This window comes from Xenopus laevis, chromosome 5S (assembly GCF_017654675.1).
Source record: "Xenopus laevis strain J_2021 chromosome 5S, Xenopus_laevis_v10.1, whole genome shotgun sequence".
NCBI classification, from domain to species: domain Eukaryota; kingdom Metazoa; phylum Chordata; class Amphibia; order Anura; family Pipidae; genus Xenopus; species Xenopus laevis.
In genome coordinates this window covers 56,713,208-56,730,375 of record NC_054380.1, presented here as the reverse complement: position 1 = coordinate 56,730,375, position 17,168 = coordinate 56,713,208, and the positions used below count along the sequence as shown (strand labels likewise).

Below are 17,168 nucleotides of genomic sequence, written 5' to 3'. Positions count from 1 at the left end.
CACCTTCCAACACTTCTTAAAAGTGGGTATGCGCAATTAAAATTCACAATGTAATAACGAGTATTACGAAATGAGACTTTTCATTCTTATTTGTGCTGTTTTGCTCTTTATTACATTCCCCCATAAGAGTGGAGACATGCAAATCACATACAGAACCGTTTTATAGCACAGATACAGCCTAACAGTTGATGTGATTTGCATGTCTCCGCCCATAATACCTTATGTGAGAGTTAAAATCTATTTCTCATTTTAGGTATGAAGGCAGTGCTATGTGTAGCATAAGGTATGTAAGTACCATCTGTTTTCAGAAGGCTTTACATTGCATGTCTTGCATTGTGAAGGGCTTTTTGGCTCTTTTGAACTCGTCTCACCCTAACCAATTTGGTTTCCCTGATTTGCAAATTATTAGCAGATAGGCAAATAATTTAAAAACAGAAAAGTTGATAAACATTCTGTAATACACTAACAAGATAACTATATGGCAAAACTACTCTTTAACATTGAATCTACTGCCTTGTCACATATAAATTGGATAAGAGTGCTCCCATGGTACACAAAAGAATACAAGTTCTCTAGAAGTCTCATGCAACTTTTATGACAGTGCACCTAAATGCAATTCCACTTGCTGAATACCATACCAATGCTACTTTGATGAAAATTTGTATGTGGTGTGAGTGGCATATTCACATTCACCTATAGCCAAACTCATTGTTAACAGTCCCACTAGGCTCATTTAAAACAAAACAACTGTTTTTGTATGAGCTTAGTGAGACTTCTAACAGGGTTACAAACACGGATCTGTTGCTGCCACTATTTCTAGAAACAATATACAAGCCATCCTACCCCTATTATGTTCTGCACACAATAAATAAAATTGACATCAAATACCAGACAGGTGGCAAATTCCATTGGCATGAAGCTGTCGGGCATATTTGTCAAATGATGACTATTGATCTTACCACAGTTTGCCAGAGGCAAATTCCACAGTTCGCTGATTAATTCTATACCATTTTTAGAGGCATATCCATTGATAAATATGCCCCATAACACCCAAAGAAAGTGAAATGAGAAATGGGATCCCCCTCTGGTGAGCTTAGTTTAGGTTAAAGGAACAGTAACGTCAAAAAATAAAAGTGTTATAAAGTAATGAAAATATAATGCAGTGTTGCCCTGCACTGGTAAAACTGTTGTGTTTGCTTCAGAAACACTACTATTGTTTATATAAATAAGCTGCTGTGTAGCAATGGGGGCAGACATTCAAAGAAGAAAAGGCTCAGGTTACACAGCAGATAGCAAATAAGCTCTGTCTGTCTAATGGTGTTATCTGTCATCCATTCGTTAACCTGTGCCATTTAGCCGTTTTTCAATTTCCGCCATTGCTCCACAGCAGCTTGTTTATATGAACTATAGTAGTGTTTCTGAAGCAAACACATCAGTTTTACCAGTGCAGGGCAACACTACATTATATTTTCATTACTTTAAAACACTTACATTTTTGGTGTTATTGTTCCTTTAAGCACCCTTAAAGGGCTTCTAAAATGTTCCTCTGGTTGTTGGAAACAATGCTAGGGGGCCTATTTATCATGCTGTGTAAAAAGGGGAGTAAAACATTACCAGTGATGTTGCTCATAGCAAACAATCAGCAATTATATTTCAACAGTTAGAAAACAAAAGTAAAGATCTGATTGGTTGTTTTGAGCAGCATCACCAGCAATGTTTTACTCCACTTTTTACACAGCAAGATAAAAAGAATCCATATGTTCTAAACAATACCTGTAGTGAGCACTACGCCACCACGTCTGAAGGTCCCTCTCGGTGTGAGCAGCAATGTTGAAATAGAGTCCAATTGCATGGTTAGCAAGGCAGGACACTGCTCATAAGGCACATATATGTCACCAAACATGGCAGCCACACCAGGAGCCTTTTTCATTCACTGTTACACCTACCTTATTGGATTCATGTAGCTGGTAACGGCACAGAGTGTGGTCCAGGTCAAAGCCGATGACATCACACTGGCTGAGACAAAATGAGTTGGCCATTGTTTGTGAGAGGACACAGGGTTCTTTTTGTACGTGTGGGGAGAGAGGCAACACTGCGTCTGGTGTTAGCTCCCTGGCTATAAGGGTAGCTCGCTGGACAATGGCAGCAGTTTAAAGTCTTCTGCATGGATATGGCTGCTGCAGCTTAGACCTTACAGCAGCTTGTCATTGTGACTGTAAAAAAAAGAAAACCTTTCTGAATAAAGACCCCCATGGCACCTGTGATGTGGATAGCCATATCACTGAGACTGAATTGACATATGGTTTATAGTGTGTTACATAGTGGCAGAATCTGATGTCTCTAACCATTGCCCTAAACAGCATGTGATGCTTTGGATTTAGTTTAACTAAGCATTCGGTGTCCATTTTAGGACATCTATGCACCAGATTTAACCATGTCCTGCCCGTTGCCCCCTCTAATCTCTCTGTATTGCTATGGTATCATTATTGTGCCTCCCCCCCCCACTGGTAACAGTTATATGATCTCCTCTTACTTTGGTGGTGAAAAGTCCCACCTGCCCATTCATCCTCTTTACTCCTACAAGCAATGTCAGTTATACAATCTCCTCTTACTTTCTCTTGACAGATACCAGCTTCCCCATTGATCCTCCTCCTCCCTGCAATACCATCCTTCATCCCTCCTACATGTGATATCACCCCTGGTGCCTCCTGCAAATGATGTCCTACCTCAGCCTTCCTCCATCATTCTTAAGGGCTGCATCTGCCCTTCTCTTTCATCCCACAGACCAACCCCTTGCAACGTCATCCCTGAAGCCCTCCTACTTCACTTTCAAACATACACTCCCGTTGCCCCCTCTAATCTCTCTGTATTGCTATGGTATAATTATTGTGCCTCCCCCCCCCTCCACTGGTAACAGTTATATGATCTCCTCTTACTTTGGTGGTGAAAGGTCCCACCTGCCCATTCATCCTCTTTACTCCTACAAGCAATGTCAGTTATACAATCTCCTCTTACTTTCTCTTGACAGATACCAGCTTCCCCATTGATCCTCCTCCTCCCTGCAATACCATCCTTCATCCCTCCTACATGTGATATCACCCCTGGTGCCTCCTGCAAATGATGTCCTACCTCAGCCTTCCTCCATCATTCTTAAGGGCTGCATCTGCCCTTCTCTTTCATCCCACAGACCAACCCCTTGCAACGTCATCCCTGAAGCCCTCCTACTTCACTTTCAAACATACACTCTCGTTCATAAGCCTCTCTCTATCCACATGTACTGCACCTGTCTATTGCCTCGGGCATACTAGATACGGCATCAGCCTTACTTAGTCCTGCAATTTCAGATATATATATATAACACTGTTTTTAAATGTGCATGCTAACCAATGCATGTCATATAGCAACCACTATACATAATGTAATGATCATCCTGCAGTGCTGCCAGCAAAGAGATCTTTCTTGCTCTTATTCAGGATACTGCACATTTTAGCTTTGAAACATCTCCTGCTAGCAGCACTGGATGATCAATACATTTTGTACAGGGATTGATATTTCACATGCACTGAATAAAATGCAGGTTTAAAATAAGCATGCATAATATGTTTAAAATGCAGGTAATAGAGCAAGGATCTGGCAAAATTAAAATGTATTTGAAGCAGGGAATTACATATAGCTGAATATGTTCAGTAAAGCTGATATGAAGCATACAGCAGAAATCAGACAGAGGATACAGCAGACCTATAAAAGCAAACCTTTTTTTAGCTTTCACATGCCTCTAAATAGTCCCCAGAATGACATACCTTTCTCCCTACATTCAGTCTGGTGCCGATTCTAACACACAAGCTCAACTCTGCATCTCAAATCAGCTACTTCCTCTTCTTGCTGAAGCTCCACCCTTTTAATTTACTGAGCTTTCCCTCTCTGTTGACTGGGAAGTGTGGGAAGAGCATTCTGCTGCACATCTAACAGATATACAGTCAAGCAGGAGCAAGCAGGCATGCATAGCTTTATAGTTAGGAGGCAGCTGGGAGCTTGGTCAGCAAAGAGAACTGTAACTATGGGATAGTGAGTATAGTAATAACTCATTGCATAATTGGTAGTCCATACATCTGATTATGTCGTTCACCACAGCCAGAGGGATATGCCCCGGTTCCAAAGGCAACCAATAAGTAAAAATGTTTTATATCAAAAGATATATATCCCAAGGCTTGTATTTAGTAAAAATAATTTATTTATTAGAATTTATGTTTAAAAATTAGATACATACTGACCCCACATGGCCCACCATTAAGGCAAGATGGTCTCAGGTACTTGACCTGTAACCATATAGGATAGTGTGTATAATAACACACTATAAAAAAAGAACACTGTAACTAATGATAGCTAAAGATGTACTAAGACAAAATGTTCTCAGGGCTTTGGACTGTAACTGTGGGATAGTGTGTATAGTAAGACAATATTTTTTGATGGGAAGGGAACTGTTACTATGGGATAGCAAGTATAACAAGATGCTCTCAGGGGTGTATAGTAAAATAAGATTTTCTGAGGAAAATCAAACAAACTATGGCATAGAGAGTATAGTAAGGCAAGATGATCTCATGGGTAGGGACTGTAACTGTGGGATAGTGAGTATAGTAAGAGTAGATGTTTTTAGGGGAAGTACATTGTAACTAATAATAGCTAATGATGTAGTAAGTGACAATGTTCTCAGGGCTTTGGACTGTTACATAGTTACATAGTTAAATTGGGTTGAAAAAAGACAAAGTCCATCAAGTTCAACCCCTCCAAATGAAAACCCAGCATCCATACATACACCCATCCCTACTTTTAATTAAATTCTATATACCCATACCTATACTAACTATAAAGCTTAGCATCAGAATAGCCTTTGATATTATGTCTGTCCAAAAAATCATCCAAGCCATTCTTAAAGGCATTAACTGAATCAGCCATCACAACATCACCCGGCAGTGCATTCCACAACCTCACTGTCCTGACTGTGAAGAACCCCCTACGTTGCTTCAAATGAAAGTTCTTTTCTTCTAGTCTAAAGGGGTGGCCTCTGGTACGGTGATCCACTTTATGGGTAAAAAGGTCCCCTGCCATTTGTCTATAATGTCCTCTAATGTACTTGTAAAGTGTAATCGTCCCCTCGCAAGCGCCTTTTTTCCAGAGAAAACAACCCCAACCTTGACAGTCTCCCCTCATAATTTAAGTCTTCCGTCCCTCTAACCAATTTAGTTGCACGTCTCTGCACTCTCTCCAGCTCATTTATATCCCTCTTAAGGACTGGAGTCCAAAACTGAACTGCATACTCCAGATGAGGCCTTACCAGGGACCTATAAAGAGGCATAATTATGTTTTCATCCTTGAGTTAATGCCCTTTTTTATGCAAGACAGAACTTTATTTGCTTTAGTAGCCACAGAATGACACTGCCCAGAATTAGACAACGTGTTATCTACAAAGACCCCTAGATCCTTCTCATTTAAGGAAACTCCCAACACACTGCCATTTAGTGTATAACTTGCATTTATATTATTTTTGCCAAAGTGCATAACCTTGCATTTATCAACATTGAACCTCATTTTCCAGTTTGCTTCCCAGTTTTCCAGTTTAGACAAATCACTCTGCAAAGTGGCAGCATCCTGCATGGAACCTATAGGTCTGCACAATTTAGTATCATCTGCAAAAATAGAAACAGTACTTTCAATGCCCACCTCCAGGTCATTAATAAACAAGTTGAAAAGCAAGGGACCTAGTACAGAGCCCTGCGGTACTCCACTAACAACACTGGTCCAATTAGAAAATGTTCCATTTACCACCACTCTATGTAGTCTATCTTTTAGCCAGTTCTCTATCCAGGTATAAATACTATGTTCCAGGCCAACATTCCTTAATTTAACCAGTAACCTTTTGTGTGGCACTGTATCAAATGCTTTAGCAAAGTCTAAGTAAATCACATCCACTGCCATCCCAGATAGGGATGTCGCGGACTGTTCGCCGGCGAACTTGTTTGCGCGAACATCGGCTGTTCGCGTCCGCCGCAAGTTCGCGAACGTCGCGCGACGTTCGCCAATAGGCGTTCACGTCAAAATCGTTCGACCATTCGACCGCTAAAATCGAAGGATTTTCGTTCGAATCGAACGATCGAAGCCATTGGATTGAATGAAATCATTCGATCGAATGGCTTCGATCGTTCGATTCGAACGAAAATCCTTCGATCGTTCGAATCGAACGATTTTCGGATGTTCGAAGTTCGCGAACTGTTCGCATTTTTTGCCGGTGTTCGCGAACGGCGTTCGCGAACACATTATCGGCGGTTCGCTACATCCCTAATCCCAGAATCGAGGTCTCTACTTACATTCTCATAAAAAGAAATGTAGTGAGTATAGTAAGGCAACATGGTCTCTGGAATACTACCCTGCTCCCAATCACAGCAGAGTAGTGCAGCTGGGTTGGGGGAGCCAAATCTGTGGCTGCTTCTCTTTTGCTTTCTCTGTCCTGGTTTCAGTTGCTTGTGCTTCTGGGCCACTGAGCCTGCCTCTAACAATACAAGAGCTGTCAGAGGAAAAGACCCTTTTGAAGTGGTTTATTTTAACACTAAACTCAAGATTAATAATGATGCTTGGGAATCACAGGCTGATGCAGAATAACTGCTGTTTAATTTTTATTGTGCTTCTACGTGACATGTTTTGGACATCAGTGGCCTTTTCCCTTACTACTGTGCATAAAATAAATAACAAACAGGTACTTTTTCTCACCCACAAGTAACCTCAACCCCCAATGACAGTCACAATTGACCTCACTCAGTCCCTCACTGACTGCACATAGTGCGGCAAATATTTTTTGACCACACCACTTGTTGTGGCCACACCCCCTAATAACCATTTCCATTTTACAAAATTTGGCAGGTTATGAAAGTTTGAACAAAGTTCTGTAGTTTTTATGTGTTATTATAGTTTTGCTAATGAAGGGGAATTGCCCTTTAAGTTGCAAGTCACAGTTTCCCCAAGAGACCTGCTTATCTTAAATTGTTGCAATTGTTTCTTTGATTATTTTATTGTTACAAAAGTATTGCATTACACTGCTGAGTGCTCTGGGCTATCTGCCAAAAGCCTAATTAAGTTTTAAAACTTTGTATCTTTGTAACTTTGTATCTTTGTATCTTTGCTGTGGCTGTTCAGTGCAGGAGATCAAAGAGACATTTCTGTGGGTTGAGCTGTCAAAATCAGGACTGTCCCACTCAAAACTGGACAGTTGGGAGGTATGTTATCCAGAAGTGGGCTGAGGTATGTTCAAGGTTTTTCTGTCCAGTGGTGCAGATAGTGACAGGAGTTTACTTTTGAATCCTGTTGTTTTTGCAGAAGTGCCCACCAGAAAAGAAGGACCCTTATTTTACGGCTGGCCTTATGCATGATTTAGCCAGTTTTGCAAAATTGGGCACAGAGCAATGGGAGCACCTCCCTGTGGAGGCCATGATCTGGCATGCTGTTCATAGCACCACCCCCTTCATTTAAACACTGAATCCCCCTAATACAGCAGTCCCCAACCTTTCTTGCCCAGGGACCGGTTTCAAGCAAGACCATTTTTTCAAGGGGGGGTTACCAATATATAATAAAACACAAACTAGTTGCAGCACATATATAATTATTACTTATTGCATATACTGCAAATGTAATTATTAAATTTTATATTATGCACTTCATTTTATATTATTATTACACTGAAATATAGAAAATATAATAGAACTCACTATAATAGAGAATCAGTGGGAGACCGGAGCTTGTTTTCTGTGCATTTTTGGAGATCTGTAGAAAGCTTCATGCATCGGTTGCACCCTAGTTATATGGAGCTTTGAAGAGCCAGCCTGGTTCAATGGCCCAGTTGAGCTAAGCCGCAGCCTGCACTGGTCCGCGGCCTGGCGGTTCGGGACCCCTGACTTAATACATATGTACTCTGGGAAACAGCTAATGAAAGGAACAAGGGGTCATATACTGAGATTCCGGACATGAAAAAGCTTGTTTGTGTGGTCAGAATATAATATGGTTACTTTCACCTCGAGACATTGAAATTATTGTCTATTACACACAGGTGTTTTGTTTTTGTTTGACATACTTCCTGATTGGTTTGTGTCTTCCTGCTTTCAGCCAGTGTCTCCATAGTAACCATGTCAAGCAGTTGTCGAAAGGCGAAGTGGCTAACGCTAGCGACATTTCGCCCGAAATCCCATCCCAGGGACATCTCCAATTTACAGGTGTAGGCGACAATTCGCTAGCGAACGGGACTTTTAACTCTGGCGAACAGTCGTAACTTCGCAAAATCAGTAAATTTTACTGAACGTTACCTCATTCGCCAGAGTTGACTTCGCCACCACTGACCAGGCGGACTGCTAGATCTTCCTCATTCCTGGCCCGCTCCCCTTGATACCCCGGTAGTTCCGCCACTGCCTACAGTATGTAAGTTACATCATATCCTGTCTGCCGGAAATTCAGTTGTAAAAACACTGCCAACTGTTCCTTTTTTTAAACAAGATTGCCTGCAAAAGTCCTAACTATTGCATTTTTTTGTGTTAACATTTTCCCCCCAGACATTTGAAGGGAATGGAGCATTCGTTTTAGGGTGGGCTCATGTGTAGAGCATTTGAGGATCACTTTTGTCATTTTTCAGGTTTCTAAAGACATTCATATGACTTTAATGTATCCGCCCTATTCAAATTGACCTAAGCGTAAGAGGACTAATGAATTTTCACTACAGGAAGCTTGAATCTTTGAAATTATAGGATAAGCTTACCGCTTTCGGGTTCGGGTGCTCATGCCCCAGACCTTCAGCAAGGGGAATATGTCACAGAAATTCAATATTTGGCAGGCATCAATCCGGAACACCATAAAGTAATATCCAGGGGCCCAAAATTCAAATAATACAAAAAGTTTTTATTTTACATTATGTTTAAAATGAAACAGCCTTACGTGTTTCATGTCATCCAAGGACACTTAATCATAGTCCCAAAAGCGTGTCATTTGGGACTACTTTTGTGTGCTTCATCCAATGTGGTATACATGATGACATGAACTAGGTGCTTTATAGGAGGCATATACATTGGAGAAACCAGACAAAAACTACGCACAAGGATGAACCATCACAGACATAAGATCAATACCAAATCATGTGATCAGGCCCGCCATCAGGGGGGCATAGGGGGTACTGTTGTACCGGGCCCAGACCTGAAGGGGGGCCAACTGTGCTGCACTTTTTGAAATAGCTGAACCTTTGAAGAGCCAAATTCCCGAAGAGCCAAAGTCCCAAAGCAGTGAAAAGACCTGAATCCATGAAAGGAGCCGAAGTTGAATTCCAGAAGCCGCAAAAAGACCCAAAGCCGCGAAAGGAACCAAAGTTGAAGTCCCAAAGCCGCAAAAAGACCCAAAGCCACGAAAGGAGCCAAAGCCACGAAAGAGTCAACGTTGAAGTCCTGAAGCCACGATTTTTTTATGGGGGGCCCTGGCACCACAGTTTTTTTTTTTCTGAAATCAAAATCACAGTCTTCAGGCAGGGCGATCCTGGCCCCTCCGCCGCCTGAGGCAGCAGCAGTTGCTGCCGCCCCCTCCCCGTGCACTTACCTTTTTCGCCTAAGGGGGTCCACAAGGCGACAGAGAGTCAGTATGTTATCGCAGAGAGCCTAACTGCGCTCTCTGCACTAGAAGAGCCGAATTTCCGTTTTTTTCAGGATCCAGCTTTGCCTTGTTTTACCATGTGAGTTTCATACATTCTGATAGCAATGCTTGGCTCAGTTTTTCCAAAAGTCAAAGATTAAAAGTGACCCTGGTTATTTTTTTTTTGTTAGGAGAAAACATGAGAAACATTAGGGTGTTATTTAGAGGAAGAATACTGCTTTATCATTATTTGCAATAATTCATCTAAAAAGAAGTTCACCGAGTTATTCTGTTGTAAAATAAGTACAAAGTGATCTGTGTTATTATCTGCCATCTGTAAAATGTGAAAAAACAGTATGCTATGGAGTGGTGGCTAACAACTGCTTCTGTGTACAAGGGTGTTTCTGTAAGTTCAAGGCTCAGTCTCCCTTGGTGTGTATTAACGTTCAAGACAATACAAGGCATTTTTTCCAGAAAATATGGTAACACTAAATTCCTCTCTCTTTTTGAAGTCAACGATAGATTTGTTTGTCCTGCCAATACTGTGAATCCCCTATTTGGAAACCCAATATCCAGAAATCTCCAAATAACAGAAAGGCCATCTTCCATATAGCCTTTTTAAGCAAATAATTCTTGTTTTTTTATAATTATTTCCTTTTTCTCTGTAATAATAAAATAGCTTCTTGTACTTGATCCTAACTAAACTGCATTAATCCATATGCGTAGTAAAATATTTAGATTTATTTCATGTTTTAATGCTTTTTAGTAGACTTAAGGTCTGGTGATCCAAACTAAAAAAAGATCCCTTATCATGAAAACTTTAGGTCTCATAGAACCGATACCTATAATATAAAATAATAGCTTACCTTAAGATTGCCACTAGATGGCAGCAATTAGAAAGGTTATGGGCTGTGCGATTCAAAATGACACTGTATTTCTTGTATCCTAATTGTATCTCAAATAACATTAAATATTGAGAAAAACCAATGTCATCAATGTAGTGCATTATAATACAGAAACTATTAAACTGTTTTTATCAAAGTGTAAAATGCCCATTAACTGTGGAAATGAAAATAGGTATCAGATAGCAGATAGCATTGCTAGATTTTATTTATAGTTTCCCAAACATGTATGATCAAATGTTCTTAATTGCCCCCTTTATTGGCCAAAAATGCTGGAACTTGGCAGTCAGTTCTTACCTGAAAAAGTAAATACACAAAAAAAATATAACCTTTTAAGTGCCAGCAGAATTTCACATTTTGGTTACGCGAAATGCCAGCCGTTTTTGAAACATTTTGTGCTCTCTCACTTTAGGGGCATTTTCTGAGGGGAAACCTATAGTTTACCTAGGAAAACTATACATTGTTTTTTTCGGTAGAAACTGAGCTTTCTAAATCTGCCTGAGTTTTCATGTATTTCCACCTGTGCAAAAAATTTTATAGTGCTAAATACCAAAAAAAAAAGAAAAATTACCATTTTTCATCGTATATCAATTTATACCAGAAAAATATCTTTCATTTTACGGAGGAAAATCCAACTGATTTGGAAAGCCTTATGTCTCTCGAACGTGCCAATACCAGATATGTATAGTTTTAGGGAGATTTAGGACTTCTGTACCTCAAAAACTCCCGGCAGTACAGTATATTAACGAATTTTGAAAGCACTAAGGCAGAAAACGGCATGCTTTAGATTCCAAGGCAAAAAATCCTGAAACCGTAGGTTTACCCCAGAAAACCATACATTTTTGAAAAGTACACATTCTGCCGATTACAAAATGGGTAACTATTATGTCTCTCTACTCCCAACTACCAAACATAAAAGCTTGTCTGAACATAGCGGTTTTTCATAAAAAAATTCAAAAAAAAATTCAAAATTCTGAAAAATCATTTCAAAGGTTTTATTTTGCTGCTCCGCATATCCCAAACTATATTAGGTACCAGGAAAAAGCACCTGAAATATGATTGCCAGGGGTCCACTGAACAGTTTGATACCCATTATGCATAGGTTTACCAAAGTATCTGGCATTTAGAGACACCAATATGAAGTTAGCACATCCAAATTGTTCAGGACTTTACTTCAGCTACTGAGAAATCAACACATTGACTGCATTTTTTGTGGGGTAAAAACACAGAAATATATGTTTACCCCCCAAAACCCATATATTTTTGGAAAGTACACATTCTACTGAAGCTAAAATGGGTACCCATGCCTTTCTGCTCCAAACTACTGAGTCGCAAGGCTTTCCCAAAATTGCCGGTTTTGGTGAAATATCTGAAAATTGCCTCAAACCTTCAGCTTCCCAGCACCATATCGCCCATGTATCATTACGTACTAAGAAAAAGCACCCTAAATATGATTGCCAGGGTTCCTCTGAACATTCTGGTAGTCATTGTTCATAAGTTTACCAAAGTATCTGGCATTTAGAGGCCCCAAAATGAAGTTAGCGCATACAAACAGTCCCATGGGTAACTTCAGCAAATGAAAGATCAACACATTGACTGCATTTTTGTGGGGTAAAAACACAGAAATATATGTTTACCCCCCAAAACCCATATATTTTTGGAAAGTACACATTCTACCGAATCTAAAATGGGTACCCATGCCTTTCTGCTCCAAACTACTGAGTCGCAAGGCTTTCCCACAATTGTCGGTTTTGGTGAAATATCTGAAAATTGCCTCAAAGCTTCAACTTCTCAGCACCATATCACCCATGTATCGTTACGCACCAAGAAAAAGCACCCTAAATATGATTGCCAGGGTTCCTCCAAACAGTTTGGTGGCCATTATTCATAGGTTTACCAAAGTATCTGGCATTTAGAGGCCCCAAAATGAAGTTAGTGCATACAAATAGTCCTGTGGGTAACTTCAGCTAATGAAAAATCAACACATTGACTGCATTTTTGTGGGGTAAAAACACAGAAATATATGTTTACCCCCCAAACCCATATATTTTTGGAAAGTACACATTCTACTGAATCTAAAATTGGTACCCATGCCTTTCTGCTCCAAACTACTGAGTCGCAAGGCTTTCCCAAAGTTGTCGGTTTTGGTGAAATATCTGAAAATTGCCTCAAAGCTTCAACTTCCCAGCACCATATCACCCATGTGTCATTACGTACTAAGAAAAAGCACCCTAAATATTATTGCCAGGGTTCCTCTGAACATTTTGGTGGCCATTGTTCATAAATTTACCAAAGTATCTGGCATTTAGAGGCCCCAAAATGAAGTTAGCGCATACAAACAGTCCCGTGGGTAACTTCAGCTAATGAAAAATCAACACATTGACTGCATTTTTGTGGGGTAAAAACACAGAAATATACGTTTACCCCCCAAAACCCATATATTTTTGGAAAGTACACATTCTACCAAATCTAAAATGGGTACCCATGCCTTTCTGCTCCAAACTACTGAGTCGCAAGGCTTTCCCACAATTGTCGGTTTTGGTGAAATATCTGAAAATTGCCTCAAAGCTTCAACTTCCCAGCACCATATCACCCATGTGTCATTACGTACTAAGAAAAAGCACCCTAAATATGATTGCCAGGGTTCCTCTGAACATTTTGGTGGCCATTGTTCATAAGTTTACCAAAGTATCTGGCATTTAGAGGCCCCAAAATGAAGTTAGCGCATACAAACAGTCCCGTGGGTAACTTCAGCTAATGAAAAATCAACACATTGACTGCATTTTTGTGGGGTAAAAACACAGAAATATATGTTTACCCCCCAACCCCATATATTTTTGGAAAGTACACATTCTACAGAATCTAAAATGGGTACCCATGCCTTTCTGCTCCAAACTACTGAGTCGCAAGGCTTTGCCAAATTTGGCGGTTTGGGTGAAATATCTGGAAATTGCCTCAAAGCTTCAACTTTCCAGCATCGTATTGTCCATGTATCATTACCAGCATAAAGCATCCTAAAAATAAACATAGGGGTCTACTAAACAGTTTGATGCCCAATGTGCATAGATATACCAAACTATGTGGCGCACAGAGACCCCCAAATGACAATAGTGTATATACATTTTTTACGGCTGACGCGTGCTGGCTGCTGCAATATAAGCACCTGGTGTGTGTATTATGCGACATTAGACCCCCCTAACAGTACAGAGACCCCAGAAAACCATATATTTTCAGAAAGTACACATTCTGACGAATCCAATATGGGTAAATAAGTGTTTCTACTGCAAACTGCCAAACTGCAAAGCAATGCTGAACATAACGGTTTTTATCAAATTTCTGAAAATCGTCAGAAAGATTGAATTTTACCCCATTATTTGCCCCACATTTCGTAACGTATCAGCATAAAACATCCTAAATATGAACGCCAAGGGTCTACTGAACACTTTGATGCCCAATATGCATAGATATACCAAACTATGTGGCGCACAGAGACCACCAAATGACAATAGTGTATATACATTTTCACGGCTGACGCGCTGGCTGCTGCAATATAAGCACCTGGTGTGTGTATTATGCGACATTAGACCCCCCTAACAGTACAGAGACCCCAGAAAACCATATATTTTCAGAAAGTACACATTCTGACGAATCCAATATGGGTAAATATGTGTTTCTACTGCAAACTGCCAAACTGCAAAGCAATGCTGAACATAACGGTTATCAAATTTCTGAAAATTGGCAGAAAGCTTGACTTTTACCCCATTATATGCCCCACATTTCGTAACGTATCAGCATAAAACATCCTAAATATGAACACCTGGTGTCTACTGAACACTTTGATGCCCAATATGCATAGATATACCAAACTATGTGGTGCACAGAGACCCCCAAATGGATATATAGTATATAAAATTTACAAGGCAAAACAAAATAAGGCAGTAAAGAGTGAAATGCAAAAAAATCCAATAAAACCACAAAAATCAATGTTTTTTTTTCCAGACTAGTGTTATCGGCCGTCAGAATCACAGTTTGAATATTTTAGCTGGGCCAAACAGGTTCTACGGCTAGAAACAAGTGAACACAACATATGCAGAGCTGAAAATGCAATAAAATGGCTAAAAATTCAATAAAATGGCTAAAAATGCACCAAAATACCCAAAATTGCAATATAATCACCTAAATAACATACAAAAGGTATTGCACAGTACGGTTAGCGAATACGCTATTCGTAATGGCAATAAAACATTTTTTTTCAGCCAAAAAAAGAGACGATGCGATAAGAAAAAAAAAAGCCACAATGCCATGTATGTGCGTGTGCACAAATGGTAAATTACATGTTATGTAAGTGCAGTGAGTGTAAGTGACCCCCCCAATCCCCAAAAATGTATGTGTAAGTGTGAATCTAAGTGTGTATTACTGTAATAAGTGTGTGTTGGTGTGTTTGTGTGTGTAATTGTTGCACTAACCTGAAAAAATCACTGAAGACTGTTGCAGGCGATCAGGAAGAGCCCCTGGAAGACATCTGCCTCGTGGTTCCTGTCTGTGTGCTGTGGGGGCGGAGATCGACGATCCGGTGCAGGCTGCAGCAGCAGGACACGTAAGTAACACGTGCCTGCTGCTGTTTTTGGGCCCCTGGGCGATCGCGCCCCAGGGGCCACTCGATCCCCTGCTCTGCTCGTTGCCTAGGGGCAGGGGATCGAGCAGGAACGGAGCGAGCGGCTCTAACAGCCGCTCCTCCGCTTCTGAACCCGGAAGTGCTGCAGAACGTAGAATCTACGTACTGTGGCATTTCAAGTACCTTTGCCACAGAACGTAGATTCTACGATCTGTGGCATTTAAAGGGTTAAAGTGATACTGACACTAAAAAATGATTCTTCAAAATAATAACATACATTAAAAACAACCTATTGGTCATGTTGATCATTTTTCACTGATCGGGCTGCTTTTGTTATTAATTGTTTCTTAATTGTTTCTAAACCCGACTGTTTTGCTAACCTGACTGTCCCTTCTCAGCCTGTCAATTAGAGTTTCCAATGCTAACAGATTACTGCTGCACAATATGGCAGCCCCCTCATAGAAAAACATGGGGGATCAGATAGGTAATGTGAAAGCATAGGACAAATACTTTTATGGCAAAATTATAAATAGCATGCAAAGAAAATGTTATGATAGACGTCAGTATCTCTTTAAGCAAAATGTCTAAATTTTATCTGTGTCTCAAATAAGTATGTATTTCAGGCCAAATACTATTGATACCAGTGGTGACATAATTTCCAAAGGATCTCATTTGAAATTATAATCCTATATATAACATTAGTATGTTTGTCATTGGGGGTGTTCTGTGTTAGTTAGAGGGGGCTGTAGATGTTGGGGTTCTGGGTAGCCCAAAGTACATAGTTTTCTTTATAATCCTATATAATTATATTATATTTTATTGGGTCACATATCAGAAACCTGTAGCTACATATTGTATACGTTTAGCAGGTTTGTTTGCTCTGCCAAAATATTACATTATCTTTTCAACATTCTAAATCAGACTACAGCTGGCAAGAAACACAAACAATAATTTTTAATATCATTTAGAAGACTTCTGACTTATGTGCTTCTTCAAGATGGCAGCGCCCATGGCCACGTTTCGGCACAACATTTGAAAATTAAAGGACGTCAAGGACCTGTTCTGCTCCTGGTTTATTATCTACAGACTGATTCTTGGATTCTAGCCTCTTGCCTTGTTCCTAACTATGCTGATTGCCTCCTACCCTTGCATGGATTTTGACGTCAAGCCTGTTTAACCCCTTGTGTACCACAAACTGGACTTATCTGCTATCCTGCATTACAACTTCTCCATGGTCTGACTCCAACCTTCAAGTGCCAATGACATGTGCCTTCTGACCACTGAAAATTCAGAATTTGGTCTAAATTTCTAAATTACGGTCATGGGGGGAGGGGGTGCAGGTGGCCCAAACCATGTGGTCTGCTCTATTTGTCCCCATCTCTAGCCCCTCTCTTACTTTTAACTTTGCCACACAGTATATATTCACTGCAGCCAGCTTGCCAGGGTGACAGTAGGTCGCTATCGGGATGGACTGTTTGCACCAGGTCCCCCTGAAGACTTTTTTGCTGGGGGCCCAATGCTTTCAAGATATGCCATTGGGTTCAATACATCTCAGCTTTCTCCCAGTTCTGCTTCAAACCTGTTTTTTCTTCAAAAACACATAAAAGCTTTAAGGATTTTAATTTTGACTCATTATTCGTCTTTGGTTTTAATACAGTTAAACGGGGAATTGACCAGGAAAAGTGGTTTTCTAAAAATTATTTTTTTTTCTACATCTATAAGTTAATTTCTTGATCCTACACACCATTATTTGTTTCTTTTTTGGATGGAAGGTACTCCCCACTAAATTCGATATTCACATATTTAATAGCAGCCTAATATTATGAGAGAATAAGTCTCTCAAAAGCAATTCCATCTCAGACTATAATGATTGAAAAGAATTACATTTTAAAAGCCTATTATCTAAGAGCCATAAAAAAGAGCTGGTGGTCTAGATACAATTCTTGGGGGACAGATCTACCACAAATGTAACTAGAATAACATTGGTCAAGCTGTAGAAGAAA

At 40.1% G+C, this 17,168-nt stretch overlaps 1 protein-coding gene across 6 annotated transcripts in view; it reads right to left on the bottom strand.

Moving 5' to 3' along the window:
* nt5dc1.S (5'-nucleotidase domain-containing protein 1-like) overlaps nucleotides 1–3,885 on the bottom strand; it is a 150,526-nt gene extending 146,641 nt beyond the window's left edge. For 2 of the 6 annotated variants that reach the window (XM_041564589.1, XM_041564593.1), the window contains exons 1-2: nucleotides 2,727–2,794; nucleotides 1,947–2,213 (exon numbers count right to left, since the gene is read on the bottom strand). In XM_041564589.1, the coding sequence (XP_041420523.1) occupies nucleotides 1,947–2,039 (93 nt within the window). In that variant the 5' untranslated portion in view covers nucleotides 2,040–2,213; nucleotides 2,727–2,794. Of the gene's footprint in view, nucleotides 1–1,946; nucleotides 2,214–2,612; nucleotides 2,694–2,726; nucleotides 2,796–3,129; nucleotides 3,146–3,800 lie in introns of those variants that run through there. The other 4 variants (XM_018265387.2, XM_041564592.1, XM_041564594.1 and 1 more) reach the window with 4 other exon arrangements.
* Between the last annotated feature and the right edge of the window lie 13,283 nt (nucleotides 3,886–17,168).